This window comes from Salmo salar, chromosome 21 (assembly GCF_965601325.2).
Source record: "Salmo salar chromosome 21, fSalSal1, whole genome shotgun sequence".
Classification (NCBI taxonomy): domain Eukaryota; kingdom Metazoa; phylum Chordata; class Actinopteri; order Salmoniformes; family Salmonidae; genus Salmo; species Salmo salar.
In genome coordinates this window covers 42,285,263-42,304,602 of record NC_138311.1, presented here as the reverse complement: position 1 = coordinate 42,304,602, position 19,340 = coordinate 42,285,263, and the positions used below count along the sequence as shown (strand labels likewise).

At 39.7% G+C, this 19,340-nt stretch overlaps 3 protein-coding genes across 3 annotated transcripts in view; 2 read left to right on the top strand and 1 right to left on the bottom strand.

The window, feature by feature from the left end:
• Positions 1-1,279, bottom strand: part of stam2 (signal transducing adaptor molecule (SH3 domain and ITAM motif) 2) — a 32,192-nt gene extending 30,913 nt beyond the window's left edge. Inside the window, exon 1 of the mRNA XM_045704776.2 lies at positions 1,086-1,279. Within this exon, the coding sequence (XP_045560732.1) occupies positions 1,086-1,125 (40 nt within the window). The 5' untranslated portion in view covers positions 1,126-1,279. The remainder of the gene's footprint in view (positions 1-1,085) is intronic.
• A 2,495-nt stretch (positions 1,280-3,774) lies between these two features.
• hacd2 (3-hydroxyacyl-CoA dehydratase 2) lies at positions 3,775-12,704 on the top strand. The gene is made up of 7 exons (XM_014165367.3): positions 3,775-3,965; positions 5,252-5,369; positions 6,531-6,549; positions 7,143-7,231; positions 7,699-7,820; positions 8,791-8,969; positions 12,079-12,704. The coding sequence occupies exons 1-7, from the start codon at positions 3,841-3,843 to the stop codon at positions 12,156-12,158; spliced, it is 732 nt and encodes a 243-aa protein (XP_014020842.1). The 5' UTR covers positions 3,775-3,840; the 3' UTR covers positions 12,159-12,704.
• A 4,071-nt stretch (positions 12,705-16,775) lies between these two features.
• LOC106582348 (adenylate cyclase type 5) overlaps positions 16,776-19,340 on the top strand; it is a 128,117-nt gene continuing 125,552 nt past the window's right edge. The window contains exon 1 of the mRNA XM_014165372.3: positions 16,776-19,019. Coding sequence (XP_014020847.1) covers positions 18,069-19,019 — 951 coding nt within the window. The 5' untranslated portion in view covers positions 16,776-18,068. The remainder of the gene's footprint in view (positions 19,020-19,340) is intronic.

Sequence of the window (19,340 nt, the reverse complement as noted above, 5' to 3'; positions counted from 1 at the left end):
CCCTTCGCCACCGCTTGCTAAGTTTGGCCGGACGGCCAGCTCTAGGAAGAGTCTTGGTGGTTCAAAACTTTTTCTATTTAAGAATGGAGGCCACTGTGTTCTTGGGGACCTTCAGTGCTGCAGACATTTTTTGGTACACTTCCCCAGATCTGTGCCTCAACACAATCCTGTCTCAGAACTCTACGGGCAATTCCTTCGACCTCATGGCTTAGTTTCTGCTCTGACATTCACTGTCAACTGTGGGACCTTACATAGACAGGTGTGTGCTTTTCCAAACCATGTCCAATCAATTGAAATTTACCACAGGTCGACTCCAATCAAATTGCAGAAAAACATCAAGAATGATCAATGGAAACAGGATGCACCTGAGCTCAATTTCGATTATCATAGAAAAGGGTCTGAATACTTATGTAAATACTTTTTTTGGGGGGGGGGGGGGGGGGGAGTCAAATGTTTTTACAACTATTTTCGCTTTGTCATTATGGGGTACTGTGTGTAGATTGAGGATAACATTTTTAAATCAATTTTAGAATAAGGCTGTAACGTAACAAAATGTGGAAACAGTCAAGGGGTCTGAATACTTTCCGAATGTACTGTATAGTATATGCATACAACGTCTGCATACAAGATCCTCCTTCCCTTTCAGTAAACCTAAAACTAACCCAACTCATGAATACATCAAGCTAAATGAACTAACTAGCTGGATAATGTTGTTATTGTTGAATGTGTGAGCTTGTTGCAGTTTAGTCAGTCTTGTTATTGAAAATCGTTCATTACGATATAGCGATGACACAACAACTAGCTACTAGTAGCTAGCTAACATAGCTAGCACAAAGTCTGACCGATGACTGTCTGCTACAAGCTAGTTACCGAGTTTACCAAACCGCATAACTAGCTAGCTATGTGGATAATCTCACATTTGATCAGAACGTCAAGGTAGCTAGCTACAGACACGTAGCATGGCTAACGTTAGCTTGCTAGTTGTTATTGTTAGCTCGCGGGCGAGAGGTTTCGCTATGTACGAAGCTACGGTAGTTACGCTAGGTCACTCCTAACCAAAATGCCAAATGAAGCGCTCAACTTACCAACATCTTGATCGAATGGATTCTGCGCAAATAAAGGCATGTCTACTTCTCTAAATAAACCGACGTTGTTGAGATAGAAAATGTAGCTAGAATATTTATTTCAACATAAAAAAAATCCCTTGCTCATCCATCAAACCCTGTACACTTTCACCAGTTGCTCTTCCGTACACTTAGGTGGCGGCGAAAATGCCTGAACACATTTGTGAGCATTACATGGAAAATAAATATAACTTAAATTATATCGACTCTTATTGATTAATATATATTTTAAGATCACTAATGAGCGTACATTTAACATTGCTGTATTTCTGCATTTAAATGTATCATGTACAGGCAGATAAAAAGACACATTTTATGTCCCAATTAAAAATCCTGGTGTACACTGCCACCCCTAGGTAGGAAGAAGTACGTATGAGAATATCCCAATGTTCATTTTATTTTATTATAAGGCTTTAATAAAAATGGAATGGTTCGAAAAGCATGACGTATATTGCCACTCACAAAAAGTCATGCAGCAACAGCAGTAAATCTGTCTAACTGTCCACACCGATCGATATTCATCATTTGTTGTAATTAGAATTATATGCTATGCACACAATAAACTGTTCACGGTGAGGTCAAACGCTGCTGAAACAGTCCCATAAAATACCGCGCAGGCCCAGTTTACGCCTTTCATTTCCTGATTTGGTGGACCGATTCCTTTGCATTGGGATTACCGTTCAACTAGCAGCAGGATATTATCACGTCTAGTTATACAAATATTTGATATTATGCTGACAGCACGCTGATTTGGGGGGGATAAGAGTCCCACTGCAAAGACATGTTATATTTTGGGAATATTGATACTTTTTTGGAACTCTAGTGCATTTCAACTGTTTTGCATAGCATTGAAACTACATTTGAATAAATAAAAGGATCATTTGGCATATTTTATTTTTAATAATAAATTACTTATGCCAGCATTTATTTTGAAAGTGTACACAAAATACTGGTATGTTGAAAGCTATTGTATAGGTAGGCTATATTTAAAGAAATACACTTTTAATAAAATGCAAATATATGTTATTGGAATTACTCAATATAGTCTGTAAAACTTAAATAGGTCTCTTGTGCTCGTCAACGGGTTTAATACAGAGTGCTTGTAGACTCCTTACTCCACCCGCTCCATTCACTGGAATACACGGTATATGGGATACTCATTGGCTTGTAGAGAGAGCTTTTCTACCTGTCTCAGCTGAAGTTGGGTGGGAAATACTCAGTAGCGCTCTACTAACCAAAAATGGTTTCTTTTGGAGGGGGACTGTGTCGTACATACCTAGCATCACTTCGTTATCTACCCCTTCCATAGCCCCCAATGCACTGTAACAGACTGTACATGGGATACATATTGGCTTGCAGAGAACTTTTCCACCTGTCTCAGTGTGGTGTGAAATACTGAAATATGGTTAGTTTTGGAGGGGGACGGTGTCGTACATATCCAGCAACACAGCTTTAAATGACCCAGCAGTATCCACGGTCCTGAAAACAATACACCAAAAAAGAAAAGAAACACAATAGCGACCTTTTAAATCAAAATAATAAATGTAATGAATATTAACCAGGCTAGGACACAGTATAATCACACTTTCTGAACAGCAATGGAGAAAATGATTTACAAGTCTTATCTATGAAGTTTTGCCGTATTGAGTAGTGTTTCCCATCCCTGGTCCTCCAGTACCCCCAACAGTACACATTTTTACTGTAACCTGGACAAGCACACCTGCTTCAACTTGTCAACTAATCATCATGCCCTCAGTGAGTTGAATGAGGTGTGCTTTTCCAGACTTACAATGAAAATGTGTATTGTTGGGGGTACTTGAGGACCAGGGTTTGGAAACACTGGTATAGAGTAAAGGCCTGTTACCTAGTTTAAAAGGGTAACAACATAGACAATATTATTTATAAGCAATATTGTCATGATTATCTTTCAAGGTCAGCAAAGGCATTTTCACGCATTCCACTGTGTCAATGCGTATTCACATAGCCCTTTAATAAGACCATTTTAGAGAATAAGCACACCTAAACACCACAACTACTGCCGTTTTCTAAAATTGGGGCACCGATGAGAAAATGAATAGTTAAGTGTCACATCCATGCAGTACCAGATACTGTAATGCCAGGTATTTCTTTTTTTTTACATTTACATTTACATTTTTAGTCTTTTAGCAGACGCTCTTATCCAGAGCGACTTACAGTAGTGAATGCATACATTTCATTTCATTTCATGCATATTTGTATTTATTTTTTGTACTGTGCATTGCATTGGGGGCTATGGAAGGGGTAGATAATGAAGTGCTGCTGGTATGTATGACACAGTCCCCCTCCAAAACTAAGCATATTTGGTTAGTAGAGACCCTACGGAGTATTTCCCACCCTACTTTAGCTGAGACAGATAGACCATTTTTCTCTCTACAGCCCAATATTAGCAACATACCAGTGTCAATATTGTATTTTTTTCATTATTGGTCTTAAAAAAAAATGTAAACCCTATTTCTTCTTTACTTATTGCATTTTCTTGTTGTCACAATAAACGTGGCTATTGATTAAAATTCAATATAATTTGAATGAGTTATCCACATTGCAATGTTTTGAAATGCAGGCTTTTATTTAGAAGGTTTCCTCATTACCATATGAAGTGACGTCACAGTTTGTGCTGCTTGTAGAATACTAGTACCATCTGGCACACTTATCCGGCAGCGCCAAGTGGGGTTCAGTCATGTCGGCACCTGCTATGGGGACCACGAAGACAGCTCACAGTGATGTGGCCCCGAAGAAAAAGAGGGGACCGGGTGCACTGGCTACGGCGTATCTGGTTATATATAACGTGGTTATGACAGCTGGGTATGTACACAATTCTGATACACTTCTTGTTGTAGGCTACTTGACGACAATTGGGTGCAAGGGTGCATGAAATGCAAGAGTGAATGGCTTGGGAAGAAGACACGCGCCTGCTACGAGACTCGATCCCGAACTGTTTTTATAGATATTTTGCACAATAATGCCTCGTTTCATTGTACTGCCTTCAGCTACACTGTCAACTCAGCCACACACTGAACTTCTGTGTTGTTACTTTGTAACCGCCTTCGTCGGGAATGTATCCATTGTCTGTGTCTTTGGTTACATTGTTGCCGAGTGCGCGTCTAAAAGACTGCAATTATGTTGCCTAGAGTTAAAAAATAAATACATTTTTGTATCGCTTTGACTAAAATGTGCTGGCAATATCTCTGATTTCACTTAGGTTATTATGACACAAAGTTGTTGTGAAGGAAATCCCATAGGGTGGCGCACAATTGGCCCAGTGTCGTCCGGGTTTGGCCGGTGTAGGCCGTCATTGTAAATAAGAATTTGTTCTGAACTGATTTGCCTAGTTAAATAACATGTACTGTAATCTGGTGAATGGTGTATTTCAAGAAACAATTGGCGCCCACGGTGTCATTATGTAGTTAAAGCTATTGTTCTTTACTGCATGTAGTTTTAATCTAATCATAATTGGTTAGATTAAATACATTATTGTATTGCTTTGACTAAAATGTGCTGTCAATATCTCTGATTTCACTTAGGTTATTATGACACAGAGTTGTTGTGAAAGAAATTGCACAAGTGCAGAATTATGGATGCTCTCCCATCCTGACCAGTTAGGTGACTTTACACAACTTGGTCTCAGAGCATTTTGTGTTATTCAGTATGTAAATGCAAGACACAGCATTTGGTATGATATGTTACATTTCCTATGGTATGTTACGAATTACTATTCGTATTATATGTTATGAATTTGAAAAATTTACCATATGTTACCGATTTGCAAAATGTATGAGAAGTTACAAATTCTAGCTAGGTGGCTAACGTTAGCTAGCTCGCTAATGTTAGCTAGGCTAGGTAGGGGTTAAGTTAGGTTAAAGTTAGGGTTAAGTGAAGGGTTAGCTAAGTAGTTGTAAAGTCGCTAAAAAGTAGTTGAAAAGATGCTATAGTTGACGTTCGTTATACTCCCATTCATCTACCCCTACCAACCACCCTCCTTTCTTTTTTGCCTTAAGTAACCATTATCTTATGTAACTATACCAAACCCCCCCCCCCCATCGGACCATCCTGGCTAAATGACCTAAATGAAAATGTGTGTGTTCTTCCAGGTGGCTGGTCATAGCCGTGGGCCTGGTGCGGGCCTACTTGGCCAGAGGCAGCTACCACGGCCTGTACTACTCTATAGAGAAACCACTGAAGTTTTTCCAGACCGGAGCTCTTCTGGAGGTGAGTGGCTGTAGGCCAAGGGTGTAATCATTATGCCGATTCTGTTGCAAAATGTTTTACTCTAAATGAAAAGTACAGACGAGAGTTTCTATTGGACAAATTCAAGTAGGTCCCTCCCTGTTTCGTTCCATTTGCTTCCGTTTGGTTCTTAAACAGTAAATGGTTTCTGTTATGAATACCCCCCTGAGTCTCTGTTGTATAGGTCAGACCTGGGTCATGTTCATTAGGTACACTAGCAAAACGTTATGCAACAGAATATAAAAATCTGTTTCGGTAGTGCCCCCCCTTATTTAAAAACATTAACAAACTTACAACAATGTATTTTTATACTTTGTTGAGGGGAAATCTACTTGCTAAGATTGTGATATGTTGTTGTCTCACCTAGCAACCTTAAGATGAATGCACTAGTTTCTCTGGATAAGAGCGCCTGCTAAATGACTAATAAAAACATGTGAATTTCACTCCCTTCCAAATGTTTTCTCCCCACTGAATGCAAGCTTTTATTCAGAGAAGGGTAAATAGAACAGACTCATCGCTTTCTGTGGGTGGTGAGTTGGGTATGTCCCCTACTGTACGAATACAACTTAATGGCAGGAATGTTTAGTCTCACAGTGCTGTTACATTTTTTTAAATAGAAACTCCTCCATAGTGACTGGCCTTGGCCTTTCCCCTCTTCCACCTCTGTCCTACTCTACGCAGTACGAATGCCTAGTAGGGTGTTAATGTGATCCTCTTCAGCCAGCCACACTGTAACACAGAGATAAGGGATAAGGCCTAGTGTAACTCCAGCTCTGTCTACCGGGTAATTGTCCTCTCATTCATACTAACTCCATTCATTCATAAAAGCGCCTTCAAACACTGGCCATTTCCTGTGCTGTGATAAGGTTTAGAGACTAGTGTAGGCTTTTATCTATTCCTTGACTAGTGGAAAGAACTGTATTGGTGCACATATCTATTGTGTTCCAACAACCATCTTATTTACATTTTTAACCATGGTTCATTGAAGAACAATTTGAGAAATGTTTACATACAGTATACCATAGCTGTATTATAGCAACATTATTATGGCAATTTATCTAGGAAATTATATTATTGCATGTTTAGTATGTTCACTGACCATGTGTTGTGTTTATGTATTAAGTTATTTTCCTTTCCCCTCAGATATTGCACTGTGCAGTAGGTAAGTTCATTCTTCTGCTCCTGTTGAAAGTCCCATACAGGTTCAAGGGTGACCACATAGTGGTATTTCTTTATGACTAAACCAGGCATGTGGACCTATAGGCCTACTACAAAAAGCCATTCCCTCAGCTCAGAGTCTATATAGAAGATGATGGATAGCTAAGCCTGATAACAGCCTGGACCTGCTACGTTGTGGTCGTGGCGTTCCCGGTTCACAGTCCACTACTCATTATCTGGGATTTAAAGCTAAACCTGACCTTTCACATACTGCAGCTGTCTGTCTACACCTGGCCTTGTTCTCTGCTACTCTCTACTGGCCAAACACAGATGCCACACCATAGCATGTACTCTCATGTACTGTAGAGTTATACAGTTGAATGCTACTGTATTTGAATGAGCTAATAGTGCTACTGTGCATTAGGTTTTGCTACCTATTTATCATTCTTTGTAGCATACTTTTTATTTGTAGTCAACTCTTGATTGGCTAATTGAAATCATATAATTTTCTCCATATCACCGTGCTCTAAAACGTGGTAAAACTGACGTGAGGTGATACATCTTATCTAACCGTTGTGTTGTCTTCTCCTGCTCCAGGGATCGTGCCATCCTCAGTAGTTTTAACAGGGTTTCAGGTCTTGTCACGAGTCTTCCTCACCTGGGCCGTGACACACAGTGTTCGAGAGGTACGTCTCTTCTCTTTCCTTTCTCTTATCTCTTCTCTTTCTGTGCATCAGTGTCAATCAATGACATTTATTTATAAAGTCCTTTTTACGTCAGCAGTTGTCTTCGTCCCAAAGAAAGAGCTTTGCGGGGACACTAAGGTCTGTGAGCCTGAAATAGTAAACATGCTTGAAACCAACATGGTGAATAACACTGACATGCTTGTGAGCTCTGAAACATTCAAACTTTCTATATGTTTGTGAGCATTTGAATCTCTGTTAACTTACCAAGACTGAGTTTAGCTTTTTAACTTGTTCTGACTTATGTCTCTGTCTCCATGCCTGTCATGAGATGCAAAGTTACTATAGAATGCTGTATGTAGTGGGTGCTACAAACTGCACGATTCTGCCATAACCCCCGTCTATCTCCTGCTAGAGTGCTTCCTGTTTCCCACCCTCATGCTTGTCTGGTGCCTGTGTGGTGCCTACAGGTCCAGAATGAAGACAGTGTCCTGCTCTTTGTGTCAGCCTGGACCATCACAGAGATTATCCGTTACTCCTTCTACACTTTCAGTCTGCTCAACCACCTGCCCTACCTCATCAAATGGGCACGGTAAGGCACACATAATGAAATAGAACACAATTATTATATTGAATATATTATATAATTTTTTGAATGCATTATGTATCCCTATGGCATAACCCTGGCGCCAGAGAAGAACGCTGAAGTTTTACGTGTCCCCCAACCAATTGTGTTTTTTGTTCATTTCTTTGAGTTGTTTGTAACTTATTTTTTACTTTTATTTCTTATTCTTATCTGGGTTTTTTTTAACTGCATTGTTGGTTAGGGGCTCTTTTGTGTTCGGCGCATGTGACTAATAACATTTGACTTGGACAGGTGGGTGACACAGGCACTCACATTTAATCTAATAGGATGTAATAAATACAGCGTAATGATCTGGTTCATTTGAATATGTGGGTCCAAAAACACCCCTCTATTTATTCACTAAAAGTCTAAGGCCATAAAGCAACATTCAGGGTTGAAAGCAGTAAAACAAAAGCAATATTTTAAATGGTAGGGGGAACTTTGCCTTTATCCTTGCAGGCTTTCTTATTCTATATGTCCATGGAAGTTTTTTATATATATATATATATATATATATATATATATAACTTTGTTGCCTGGTAGAAAATGTTGATGAATCTTCTCCCAAAGTCAGCCAATGCTCTGGTGCTTTGCTCTTTTCACATTCAATTTGCTTTTCAAAGGCAGATTGAGGTATATGACAGGTAGCGTCACATAGGTGAGAAATTCAACCAAGGGTGTCAAGATTAGCCTCTTAGTGATTTAGAGCAGGTCTCACACCATTACTATGCCATTATAATGCAAATACTAATGATGATACAATGTTACTATTGTAATTACAGCGTTACTACTACAAAACTTTACAAGTTGCTTATCTTCATGAGCTACCCATTTGGTGTGCTAGTTCCTGTCTACCAGTGGTGCCTCCTCTCCCTCTTTCCAGTAGCTAAATGGTGCCAATAAAGGGTTTCTAAAAAATAAAATAAAATCTCTCCAGGTACACATTCTTCCTAGTGCTGTACCCCATGGGAGTAACTGGCGAGCTGCTGACTGTCTATGCAGCCCTGCCCTACGTTCAGAAGACAGGCCTCTACTCTGTCACCCTTCCCAACAAGTACAACTTCTCATTTGACTACCACACCTTCCTCATCCTCACCATGGTCTCCTACATTCCATGTAAGTCTCTCTCCTACCCACCACAATACACCACTGATGTACAGTACTACTGTAGCTGGGCCGTTCCACGAATAGAGTACATTTTGCATCCCTTTGATATTCTAAGTAGAAATTGTTCACTAATATTGCATTTTAAAAGCCTGTTATATTAAATGAAGTGACCACATGGAAAATTCAATAAATCTGATTTTTCTATATGAAAAAAGACTTGCTAAAGTACATTTTGTCATGTTTTTCCAACTTCTAGGATGATTTTAACCCACTTAACCACAACATTTCTTCCAAGTTTTTACCATCATTGTAAAGCCCTAGTTATATTCTTGCTTTGGCAGTCATTTCTGAAGATTTTTATTGATTTCATCATGTGATTAATTGACATGTGTCCCTCATTTTAAGGTCAACCCTGTTACGTGAACTGAACTCTCGTTTTAATATAGTGAAACTATTCCTTTTTAAATATTTTTTTCAAAAGAAACATTGAACATCATAGTGTAAAAGCAGGTGAGCTGGTTGTACTCTTTTTGTCAATTTTATGGTGGAAACCTGAGTGCGTCAAGCATAACATGTCAACCCTGTTACCCATAGATAGGCTAGACATTTTTTAACCTCTACGGGAGCGGTGTCCCTAAACGGAGATGGTTGTTGCTCAATATGCGATAATGTGACCGGAAAACGTTGTATACAACGTCCAACTTTCCGGGACAAAGACATGTCTTATATGGGCACAAAGCTTAAATTCTTGTTAATCTAATTGCAGTGTCCAATTTTACAGTAGCTATTACAGAAAAACAATACCATGCTATTGTTTTGAAGATCGTGCACAACAACAAAACACTTTTACCACAGCAACTGGTTTGATTTCATCTCCTCTGAAGGTAAATAATGTACTTATATTCAGTAATCTTGCTCTGATTTGTCATCCTGAGGGTCCCAGAGATAAAATGTAGCATAGTTTTATTTGATAAAATCAATTTTTATATTCAAAAGTAGGAACTAGGGTCTACAGTTTGACCCCACTGCTGTCTCTGGCTCCACATCCACCCTGCCCGGCCATCTAGATGTGTGAAAGTTGGTGTATTTTCTGTAGGGAAGCTAATGATTCATGTATGACATTCCTGGGAGTGTAAACTTAAATGTTTTATTACCATAGCATTTTTGTATGTTCTCTATAGTTATGTACTTAAATGTATAAATTGGCCAATTCGGCACATTTGGGTAAACTCCTGGCAGACTTGATACAAAATATTGTGTAATGATGTAATTATTCACTGCATCAGTCTGAAACTTTGCACACACTGCTGCCATCTTGTGGACAAAATCTAAATTACACCTAGGATCCTAACTCTATATGGCTATTCTCTTGCATTTCAAAATAGAAAACGCATGTTTTTTTTGTTTGTATTATCTTTTACCAGATGTAGGAGAATATAACACATTACATTAATTTCACATTTCCACAAACTTCAGTGTTTCCTTTCAAATGGTAGCAAGAATATGCTTCAGGTCCTGAGCTACAGGCAGGCAGTTAGATTTGGGTATGTAATTTTAGGTGAAAATTGAAAAAAGGGTCTGATCCTTTTATTAAATATAAAAATATGTGAAGCTTGCATTCAATTGCCCCTCCCTGTTGCACACAAGCTTCCATTCCCCCTGTCACAATGGGATTTATGGCTGAATTTAAGATGAAAACCTCAACCCTGTCAGTCGGTACTGTCACAGTCAATCCTGTTTCTTTTATGGCGCTTTATTGGCAATTACTTTAGTCTTTTATTTGATTTAACCCCTGAGATGGGAAAACATGTTTTTTTTATGGAGTTGAACATATGCTCTTTATGTCAGAATGTTAGAATTAGGTGATTTTAAAACTTTTTTTTTTTACCAAGTTACACTACCCAAAATGCACTCTACTCGTGGAAAGACCTAGCTATGTCTAAGGTGAATCAGCTTTGTGCTGTGAATTGTAATATTCTACCTTGCACTTCGTGCTTGCTTACTCTAGATCAGGGGTCTCCAACAGCCCACCTATGAGTAGCTCGCCAATCAAATCTGAAAGTACATGCCTTTTTTTCATGTGTTCCATGGCAAACTGTCATAAACATAAAGCTCCTGGCTACTTCCCAATCAAAGCCACATTGACATTATCCCACCCCTGGTTAGCCACTATTGGCTTAGTGTTACGTTTAACTTTATCTGCCAATTCATTTCCATCAATATTGCCCGTCTGTCTGTTTGGTGCGCGTTTGTCTATCATTCCGTAATTAGCCAGGTAGTGAAAACCGGAGTCTTGTGGGTAGACGGAAAGACGTTCCCTATAAACTTTCTAAATTAAATGTAAACTACAAAGTAGACTGACAGAACTATATCATGATTCATTGTATCAATATGGGTGGCCATTGTATTGCAAACTCTGCCATGACATTTTCTGCAACAGTCGTCCTAACAGCAGAAACCTTTTCTAGACTGACACATTCCTGTCTTGATAGATGCTCAATTAATGGGGAATTACACAAAAAAAATCTACATTTGTTCGTTTTTTACCCCATACTTCAAAAATGTGATTAAAGCATTGATGTGGACTCGGAACATTCATTTTCGTTTTTTTCTGTATGAATAATTGTTATATTGAGAGTAAAAAAACTCTAATCAAACTGAGAAAACAGAATTCTGGAAAATACAAAGATAATTTGATGGGACCTGTCATGCCAAATACTGTTTATTAACCATTTATATTACCAGGTATAGTATATTGACAGAGAACACATCTCTTCTATACCAAGGACCCAGGAAAGAGTTTCAGGGTAGAGTAGAATAATGTGCCTATTTGAAAGCTATAAGAAATAGAGTAGCAGTCAACGTTTAATTTTTCTTTTTTTAAAGTACCTTTCATGCTGGAAAAGGTTAGACTCCTGCTCTACATCTTATGGTGACCCATTTTAGCATTCATTGTTTTATGAAACCCCTCATGAATGAATTTTTGGGAAGAGGGAAAAAAGGGTTTTATAATAGCACTGTAAAAATCCCATGGATTATTGTCAACACACTTAAATTGATAGTTCTGAGTATGACTCTATGGTTTCTTGTTGTTGATCTGACTGTGTTTTCCTTCCAGTGTTTCCTCAGCTCTACTTCCACATGATGCGTCAGAGGAAGAAAGTCTTGTGCCATGTGGAGGAGTACAAAACAGAGTAAACAAACACAATGACACACAGCAGCTTGATCACGTCATGCCACGGGCAGGAATGGAAAAAGACGAGAACCTTTTAAATTGGTCAAGCATTTTTGTTTTTTTCATGTCTGCTTGTTGAAATATCATAGAAAGCCATCTCTTTTTCAGATCAAGAAATGGGGAATTGGGACGATTTGATCTTACAATGGTTCTTGGTAATCACTTGGGTCAGTTTTGGGCTGTTGCCTGGTTAATCAGATGCTCAAGTCATTTGCAATATACAAACTGCTTTTTGTTTTCTTTATGAGCCTTATGGTCCCTGGTCAAAAGTTGGACACTATATTGTGAATAAAGTGTCATTTGGGACGCAGCAATGCTTTGTGCTCAAATGAATAGTTGTTATTTTTGTTAAGATAGAAGGTTCCATATTAGTCTGACTCTCAACCGAGCACTATGCCTGTTAAATGATTTGAGTCACTTATTTCTGAGACCTACTTTTACTTTTTTATTTATCTGCAGACCTTCTGATCACATTCCCTGTTTTGATGTAATAAAACGCTTTTCTTTTATTCTGTGCTTACATAGTTTTCTTTTCAAATACTCAAGTACTAACTGAATGTTTATTGTCAAAAGATAGCTTCTTGCTTTTATGTTTAGGATTTTTTTGGTGTTGAGTATTTGGACCATTTGGGTTTCTTTAGATGAATATATTTTATGTTGCTTGTGGGTTGGTTATTGATTTGTAGGGGTAGGCCTCTATGCCCTAGAGTGGATATTACGTTGATAGGTGGACCAGTTGTAAATGTACTTGTGCTTTGTTGTATATTTTCAGAGGAGAAACTTATTTGATTTAAGCTTTAAAACTAAAGGTTGTGACGTTGGACCAAGACACTGGTGGACATTGCTTTGAAAACATATGGAAGAGCTAACCACCCACGAGCCATTTTGGACTATTTATTCATTTTTTATTAATTAAAGGTTTGTGTTGAACTATGGTAGGGTGCCAGGACATGCACTGATCGACAGGAAGCTTGCGTAGACACGGGAGCCAATTGAATTACAGAGCTTTTAGTCATGCATTTCCAATGAGTTAAATCTAACAACAAACAGAGAGAGCTGATAGTCAGTCAGGAGTTTCTGTGTGTGGCTCAGTTTCTTTCCATCTCCCTGGCTTAGAAGTTAACCAATAAATTATTTTGTATATGAGTACATTGTAAAAACCTGAAAGGTTTTAATTTGGATGTGAACAGTAACTGCACTGCATGAGCATTGACTGCTCAAAGAACCAGATTTTCGTTTCAGCTACAAAATTGTTGCAGAACCATTTTTAAGTCGACAAAATGTAGTTTGTCTTTCACAATTGTTCTACAACAATTTAGTAGCTGAAATGAAAATCTGGTTCTTTGAGCAGTCAATGCTCATGCAGTGCAGTTACTGTTCACATCCAAATGAATACCTGTTAGCCTACAAAAAAGTGTTTGAGTAGTGATCCCTGTCTGTGGGACTACATCTCTGCATGCAGTTGCAGACATTGATCAGGAGTTACCTCACACTGGTATTGGCCTGATGTTCTTTGAGATGTGTATATTTATGATACCCTGAATGATGCTGTGAAAGGCCTACTCTTTGCAAGGCATTGTTCTCATAAATAATGTCTGTTTCCCTCCTTTTCTCCAAATGTCCCATTGTCCTGGTAGTTGTTGAGTTCTTCTGTTCTTTGTTGACCTCATGTAGTCTACACCCCTATGAAAGAGTTGAGCTAGCAATGTGAACTGAAGGTGCCTTTAGTAAATCAAGAACCACCCAACATTCCAACTAACTTGATTTAACATGCCCCTGGGGTAGAGGAGGACATTTATTAAGCGTGGCCAGAACTGGTGGAAATGCTTGTGAGAGGAATGAGTGCCTCTGCATATCCCTATTTTGGGATAGGTAAATAATGTTATGAATATTATATTAGAATATGTAATGTGCAAAAAATATTGAAGGAAAATTTGAATTTGCAGTGTACAAACCTAACATGATGAACAGGAATTACATTTACTCTTACAGGTGACTAAACATTTTCTGAAAACCACGCCACTTGTAGGCCACACCTCCTGAAAATAACCTATGGATTACATTTATAAGTATGCTGCTGGGTCAACCCAATTGATGGTTACAAAAAACTGATGGTAAAATCAACCCATGTTTGGGTAATCCAGACAACCAAACATTTTGGGTTATTCACGCAACTCAACTGGCTGGGTCAAAATAACCCAGCACGTGTTCTGTCCAATATTTACCTGGTGCTGGGTAACCAAATAACCCAAATTGAGTTGTTTTTAATCCAGCATTTTTTTTTTTTGTGTAAATTTGCATGTACCAAAGTGACTTTGGTACAATTTACAGTATGGAAAAAGCATGGCACAATGCTATTCCATCCACTGGTTCTACTGAGCTTTTTGATACAAATGCTTTGCATGGGGACCAGCAGACTTTGTATAAGTATGATTAGTTATATAACTATATATTTACAATAAACTCTTAACATGGGAAGTAAAACAGATTTCATGTTTTTTTTCCTCTATTTTGAGGATTGTTTTGATGATCCACATCTGTGATCTGATTACTGTACTTGTGTGTCTGTCTGTCTGTGTGTGTCTGTCTGTGTGTGTGTGTGTATGTGAGAGAGTGATGAAGCAGTACTGATGTGGAACAAATGCATTTACCACTCACATGATGGCAGTAGTGTTCTATGCCAAAGCTATGTAGGATGTTAGTTGTACCCTTTCCCCCTAGATAAATAACTATATTCAGACATGTTTTGCCAGTGCATGTGTGGATGACTGCTTTAGCAGGGTAACTTTATCCCATAAATCAGATTCCTGTTGTTCTATATTGACCACCACACCCCTTATGTATATCAAAACTGAGGACCGAAATGCATGCCGATGCTGCACACAGGCCAGGGTCACTGCATTTCCAGTATGTCCAGGTACATGCAAAGACATCAGTTTCCAATGGAAGAAATGGAGTGAGTCTGACGTTTCCACGAACGCCTATTGAATACAGGTTTAATCCTCACTGTGATTCCCACAGTGATATAACTGTTCATCAGGAAGCAGCAGAATTAATTACCAAGATGTTGGTCGTTTTTTTTAATGCTTGGGGCTCCCGAGTGGCACAGCGGTCTAAGGCAATGCATCTCAGTGCTAGAGGCAGCGCTACAGACCCTGGTTCGATCCCGGGCTGTATCACAATCGGCCGTGATCGGGAGTGCCATAGGGTGATGCACAATTGGCCCAGCGTCATCTGGGTTAGGGAAGGGTTTGGCCAGGGTAGGCCTTCATTGTAAATAAGAATTTGTTCTTAACTGACTTTCCTAGTTAAATAAAGGTTAAATTCAACAACAAAAAAAAGACAGATAGTAGGGCTGTCGGAAAGACACGGGTCACTTCCCTACTCTCTGTGTTTTGTGTTCGTTTTGTTCAGAGCCATTTGTTTCACTCGCCGACAAAGGCAATGATACTGTATGCCATAATGACGGCCTCTGATGTTGAAACATGCGATCAAGTTCCTTACCATTGTGTTGTTTCAGTGATGCTATTATGCTTGTTTCCAGAATGTCCTGTCCCTGGAAAGTGAAACATATACACTATCCGCATTTCAAGAGGTTAGGTTAAGAATTAGTAAGAAGTCATTGGACACACAGCCAGTGTCATTGCGATTTATGCCACATATAAAACGAGCATGTTCTTAGGACGTGCTGCCTGCAACACGATATAGATAGTAGACACAGTAGTATATTGTCTCTCCTGGTTGTAATTCATGCAATCGGTTTATCAGGTGACCAAAGAAAAAAACACGGGATATATAAAATGGTGACTTGGTGTGGTTGGGATTTTAGGTTCCTGTTTTTGTTATGGCCATATAAGGAGTTATACATGTGACAGAGTCACAGACCTCTCAGCATAAAAAAACTCATCACCAAGCGGTCACTGACAAGCATGCCGTTAGAATTGCGGAATTTAGATCGAGATGTGGTTTCAAGACGTTAAACCTATGTAACCCTATGTTCATATCATTACTATCATGGACTATATTATGAGTTGAAATGATAACTGAGAGAGAACAAGTCTGGAAAGTTATTAGAATAAAGATTTCGCCCCACCATACTGCTCAACTTGTCTATATCTCACTAACTCAACAAATACCTTGGCCATTTGACTCAAGAATGGCATTGACTTGCAAGGTACTGGGCTGTCAACTGAAATTTATAGCAGTCTCCTCCAGGCTTTGGTCTAGAGACCATAAAAGGAAAATGTCCCTTGGTTGCCAGGGTGGCAGAAGTAACACCCAAAATCAATTAGGTCTGCTGCACAGGTCACAGCAAAAGACACAATTGTCTTCTATTTTCTTATCAATATACCCCACCAAATAAGCTACATAGGGGTCCAGCAGAACTTTGGGGGTTTAATTTGCTTTCGCTCGAGGTCCAGCTGTGGTCACAGACCCGCCGATTTATCGAAACGCGGGAGACCGCGTAGGAGTCGCGTCTCCAACTGACACGGTCGAAAGCCAATGAAAAGCTTCAAAGTGAAAGTCATACTCTTGCATATCCAATGGGAATGAGCAAAAGGCCGACTTTCGGAATCCGATTTGGTAGAATGGCAACCCAACAACAACGAGCAGTAAACCGATGATGCCTGCCTGATTGATCGCCTACAACCACAATGCATGACTCCATATCATACCCTGCAGGGATTGCGCGCAGAAAAAACAATAATTCCGGTCAATCGGTCTGAATACTTTACGTTCGACGTTGCAGGAATCCAAATAGGGGACGGAACTAGGACCAAATGCTGCGGTTTCGTTGGGTGATGTGTTCTGCATGAATCGTATGGATCAAAACTGGATTGAGTCTTCAGGGATTTAGCAGTTTGTCATACTATGCAGTCATAGGCTAATACCGATGAGAACCGTTTTTTGGACGTGGGTGTGTGGAGTCTTCCTCTCCTCCGCTCGGCAAAGAAAGCGCGCGAGGGTCGTGCTGTGACGGTTTCGTAATTTACATTTAATTTGCATTTTAGTAATTTAGCAGATGCTCTTATCCAGAGCGATGTACAGTAGTGAGTGGATACATTTTCATATTAATTGTAAGGATGTAACCATCCAAGCATCGACAAGGCTGCAATGAGATGTACAGGTGTACGACTTCTAGCACTGGATGAGACGCTCAACTAATGTAGCCTAGACGTCAATATGGGATGGTCCCCCACAACATCACATTTTTTATTTTCATTATTTAAAAAAAATAAAGTGTTTGAGCAACATATTCGCAACGTAATAGATGTTTGTATGACCAACTATTGGAGTTGTGTAACGTTTTAATGCCATGGCCTATATAACAACATTCGGCAACATTTCTGCATACAGAGCTTCATGTTTGGATTATAATTAATTAAAACGAACTTCTCCTGGAAATATATTATCCACCAGAGTTGCGTTTGTTGTTACCGTATATCTCCCAGGTGACCTTTCTTCCTATTTCATTGATTCTAAGTGATTTTCAGAGCATTTTACCATCTGCTGCCAAATTTATCCCAAGTCATGAATAGGCCTATGCATCACATTTTCAAAAGTGTCCTAGACACACATTTGTTCTACCATAGTGGACTTTTAACTGGACACATTTAATTGACTTTAACGTCCTCTGATTGTTACCTTACCTCTAGAATTAACTCGTCACTGATTTTCCAGGCGTTTCATAGGAGACCTGCCGCTGAAAAAAACATTGTAACAATGTAACAAATGTAACAAAATTGTAACAAGAACAATAGCCTAATTCTTAAAAAGGTTAGGGTCGAGTTGGCTTTCATAAGAAACTTTAAGCAGGCACGTGTGTGGTCCTGTGCGTTGCTTTTTCTATTATTTTTTATCTGAGAAATATCATGTCCCGATCTAACAGTGTTAGCCCGCCCGGTGTCGGTGCGCCTGGGCTGAGGGGAGGGACTGAACTGAGATCAGCTTGGGGCGAGTCTGAGTCTATTGCCAACGGATGCCCATACTCGGCTGGATCTCCGAGCAAAAATCTCGCCCGTTCGAACAGCAGATGGACTGAAGGAGATGATGATCCCGACCGACAGCCCAGACCAGGACGAGCCACGACAATGGTTAGCAGGGTCAGTTTTAGGTCTAGATCTGCGTGGCAAGAGCATGGCACTGGAGAGGAGAGCCGAAACAACAACCGATCGTCCCCTAAACACGCAGATGGAGCCGGGGAAGTGAGACCCAAGTCGGTGGAGTTGGGCTTGGAGGACCGTAGAGTGAAAGGCACCAAACCCGAGGAGGAGGAACTCATGCCCGAAGTTCACTTTTCCATGGTCGCGTGCTGCAGCAGCATGATGCAGATTTTCAGATCCAAGAAATTCCAATCGGAGAAGTTGGAGAGGCTGTACCAGCGTTACTTTTTCCGGCTCAACCAGAGCAGTTTGACTATGCTCATGGCCGTTTTGGTGCTCCTGTGCGCGGTCATGCTGACATTCCATTGCGCAGGGGGAGGATGCCGGATAGCTTACGTTGTGGTCTTTTCCTTGGCCATCTTACTTATCCTCATCTTGATAGTGGTGTGCAATCGGAACGGGTTTCATCAGGATCACATGTGGATAGTCTGCTATCTGGTCATTCTAGTCGTGCTGGTATTACAAGTGATCGGGGTCCTCCTCGTACATCCGCAAAGTGCCTCTGAGGGAATTTGGTGGACAGTGTTTTTTATCCATGTCATTTACACGCTGCTCCCGGTTCGGATGCGGGCTGCCGTTATCACTGGAGTTATACTGTCTGCCATCCATGTGGTCGGGTCTTGGAAGTTAAACGAAAAGGATGCCTTTGTATGGAAGCAGGTAAGTCCTGTTTTATAAAGTTCTTATTACTCATGAATAAATTGATACATGTGAAAGTAACTTTACGCATGGATTAGTCTACCAAATATTTTTAGTTTCAAGATGGATTTTGGGAGGTGCCTTCCATCAAGTGGCAATGTTATTACGCCAGGTTGGAGCATAATTGCTGAGTCAAAGGCCTATTTTATTGCAAATAATTCAATTTCTCATAATTGACCAAATACTCATTAGGAAATACAGGAATGCAATGTCTCTTTTTATTGCTAGTACTATTGTTTCCCACATTCAATGCTTTTCACTGGTTAATAGACAGTGACTTAT

What these genes read in the sequence shown, in the direction of transcription:
- hacd2 (XM_014165367.3), top strand. Translation starts at nt 3,841, where the DNA reads ATGTCGGCACCTGCTATGGGGACCACGAAGACAGCTCACAGTGATGTG. An exon ending in TGACACACAGTGTTCGAGAG is followed by an intron (nt 7,232 to 7,698) that starts GTACGTCTCTTC and finishes TGGTGCCTACAG; the next exon opens with GTCCAGAATGAAGACAGTGT. An exon ending in TACCTCATCAAATGGGCACG is followed by an intron (nt 7,821 to 8,790) that starts GTAAGGCACACA and finishes AAATCTCTCCAG; the next exon opens with GTACACATTCTTCCTAGTGC.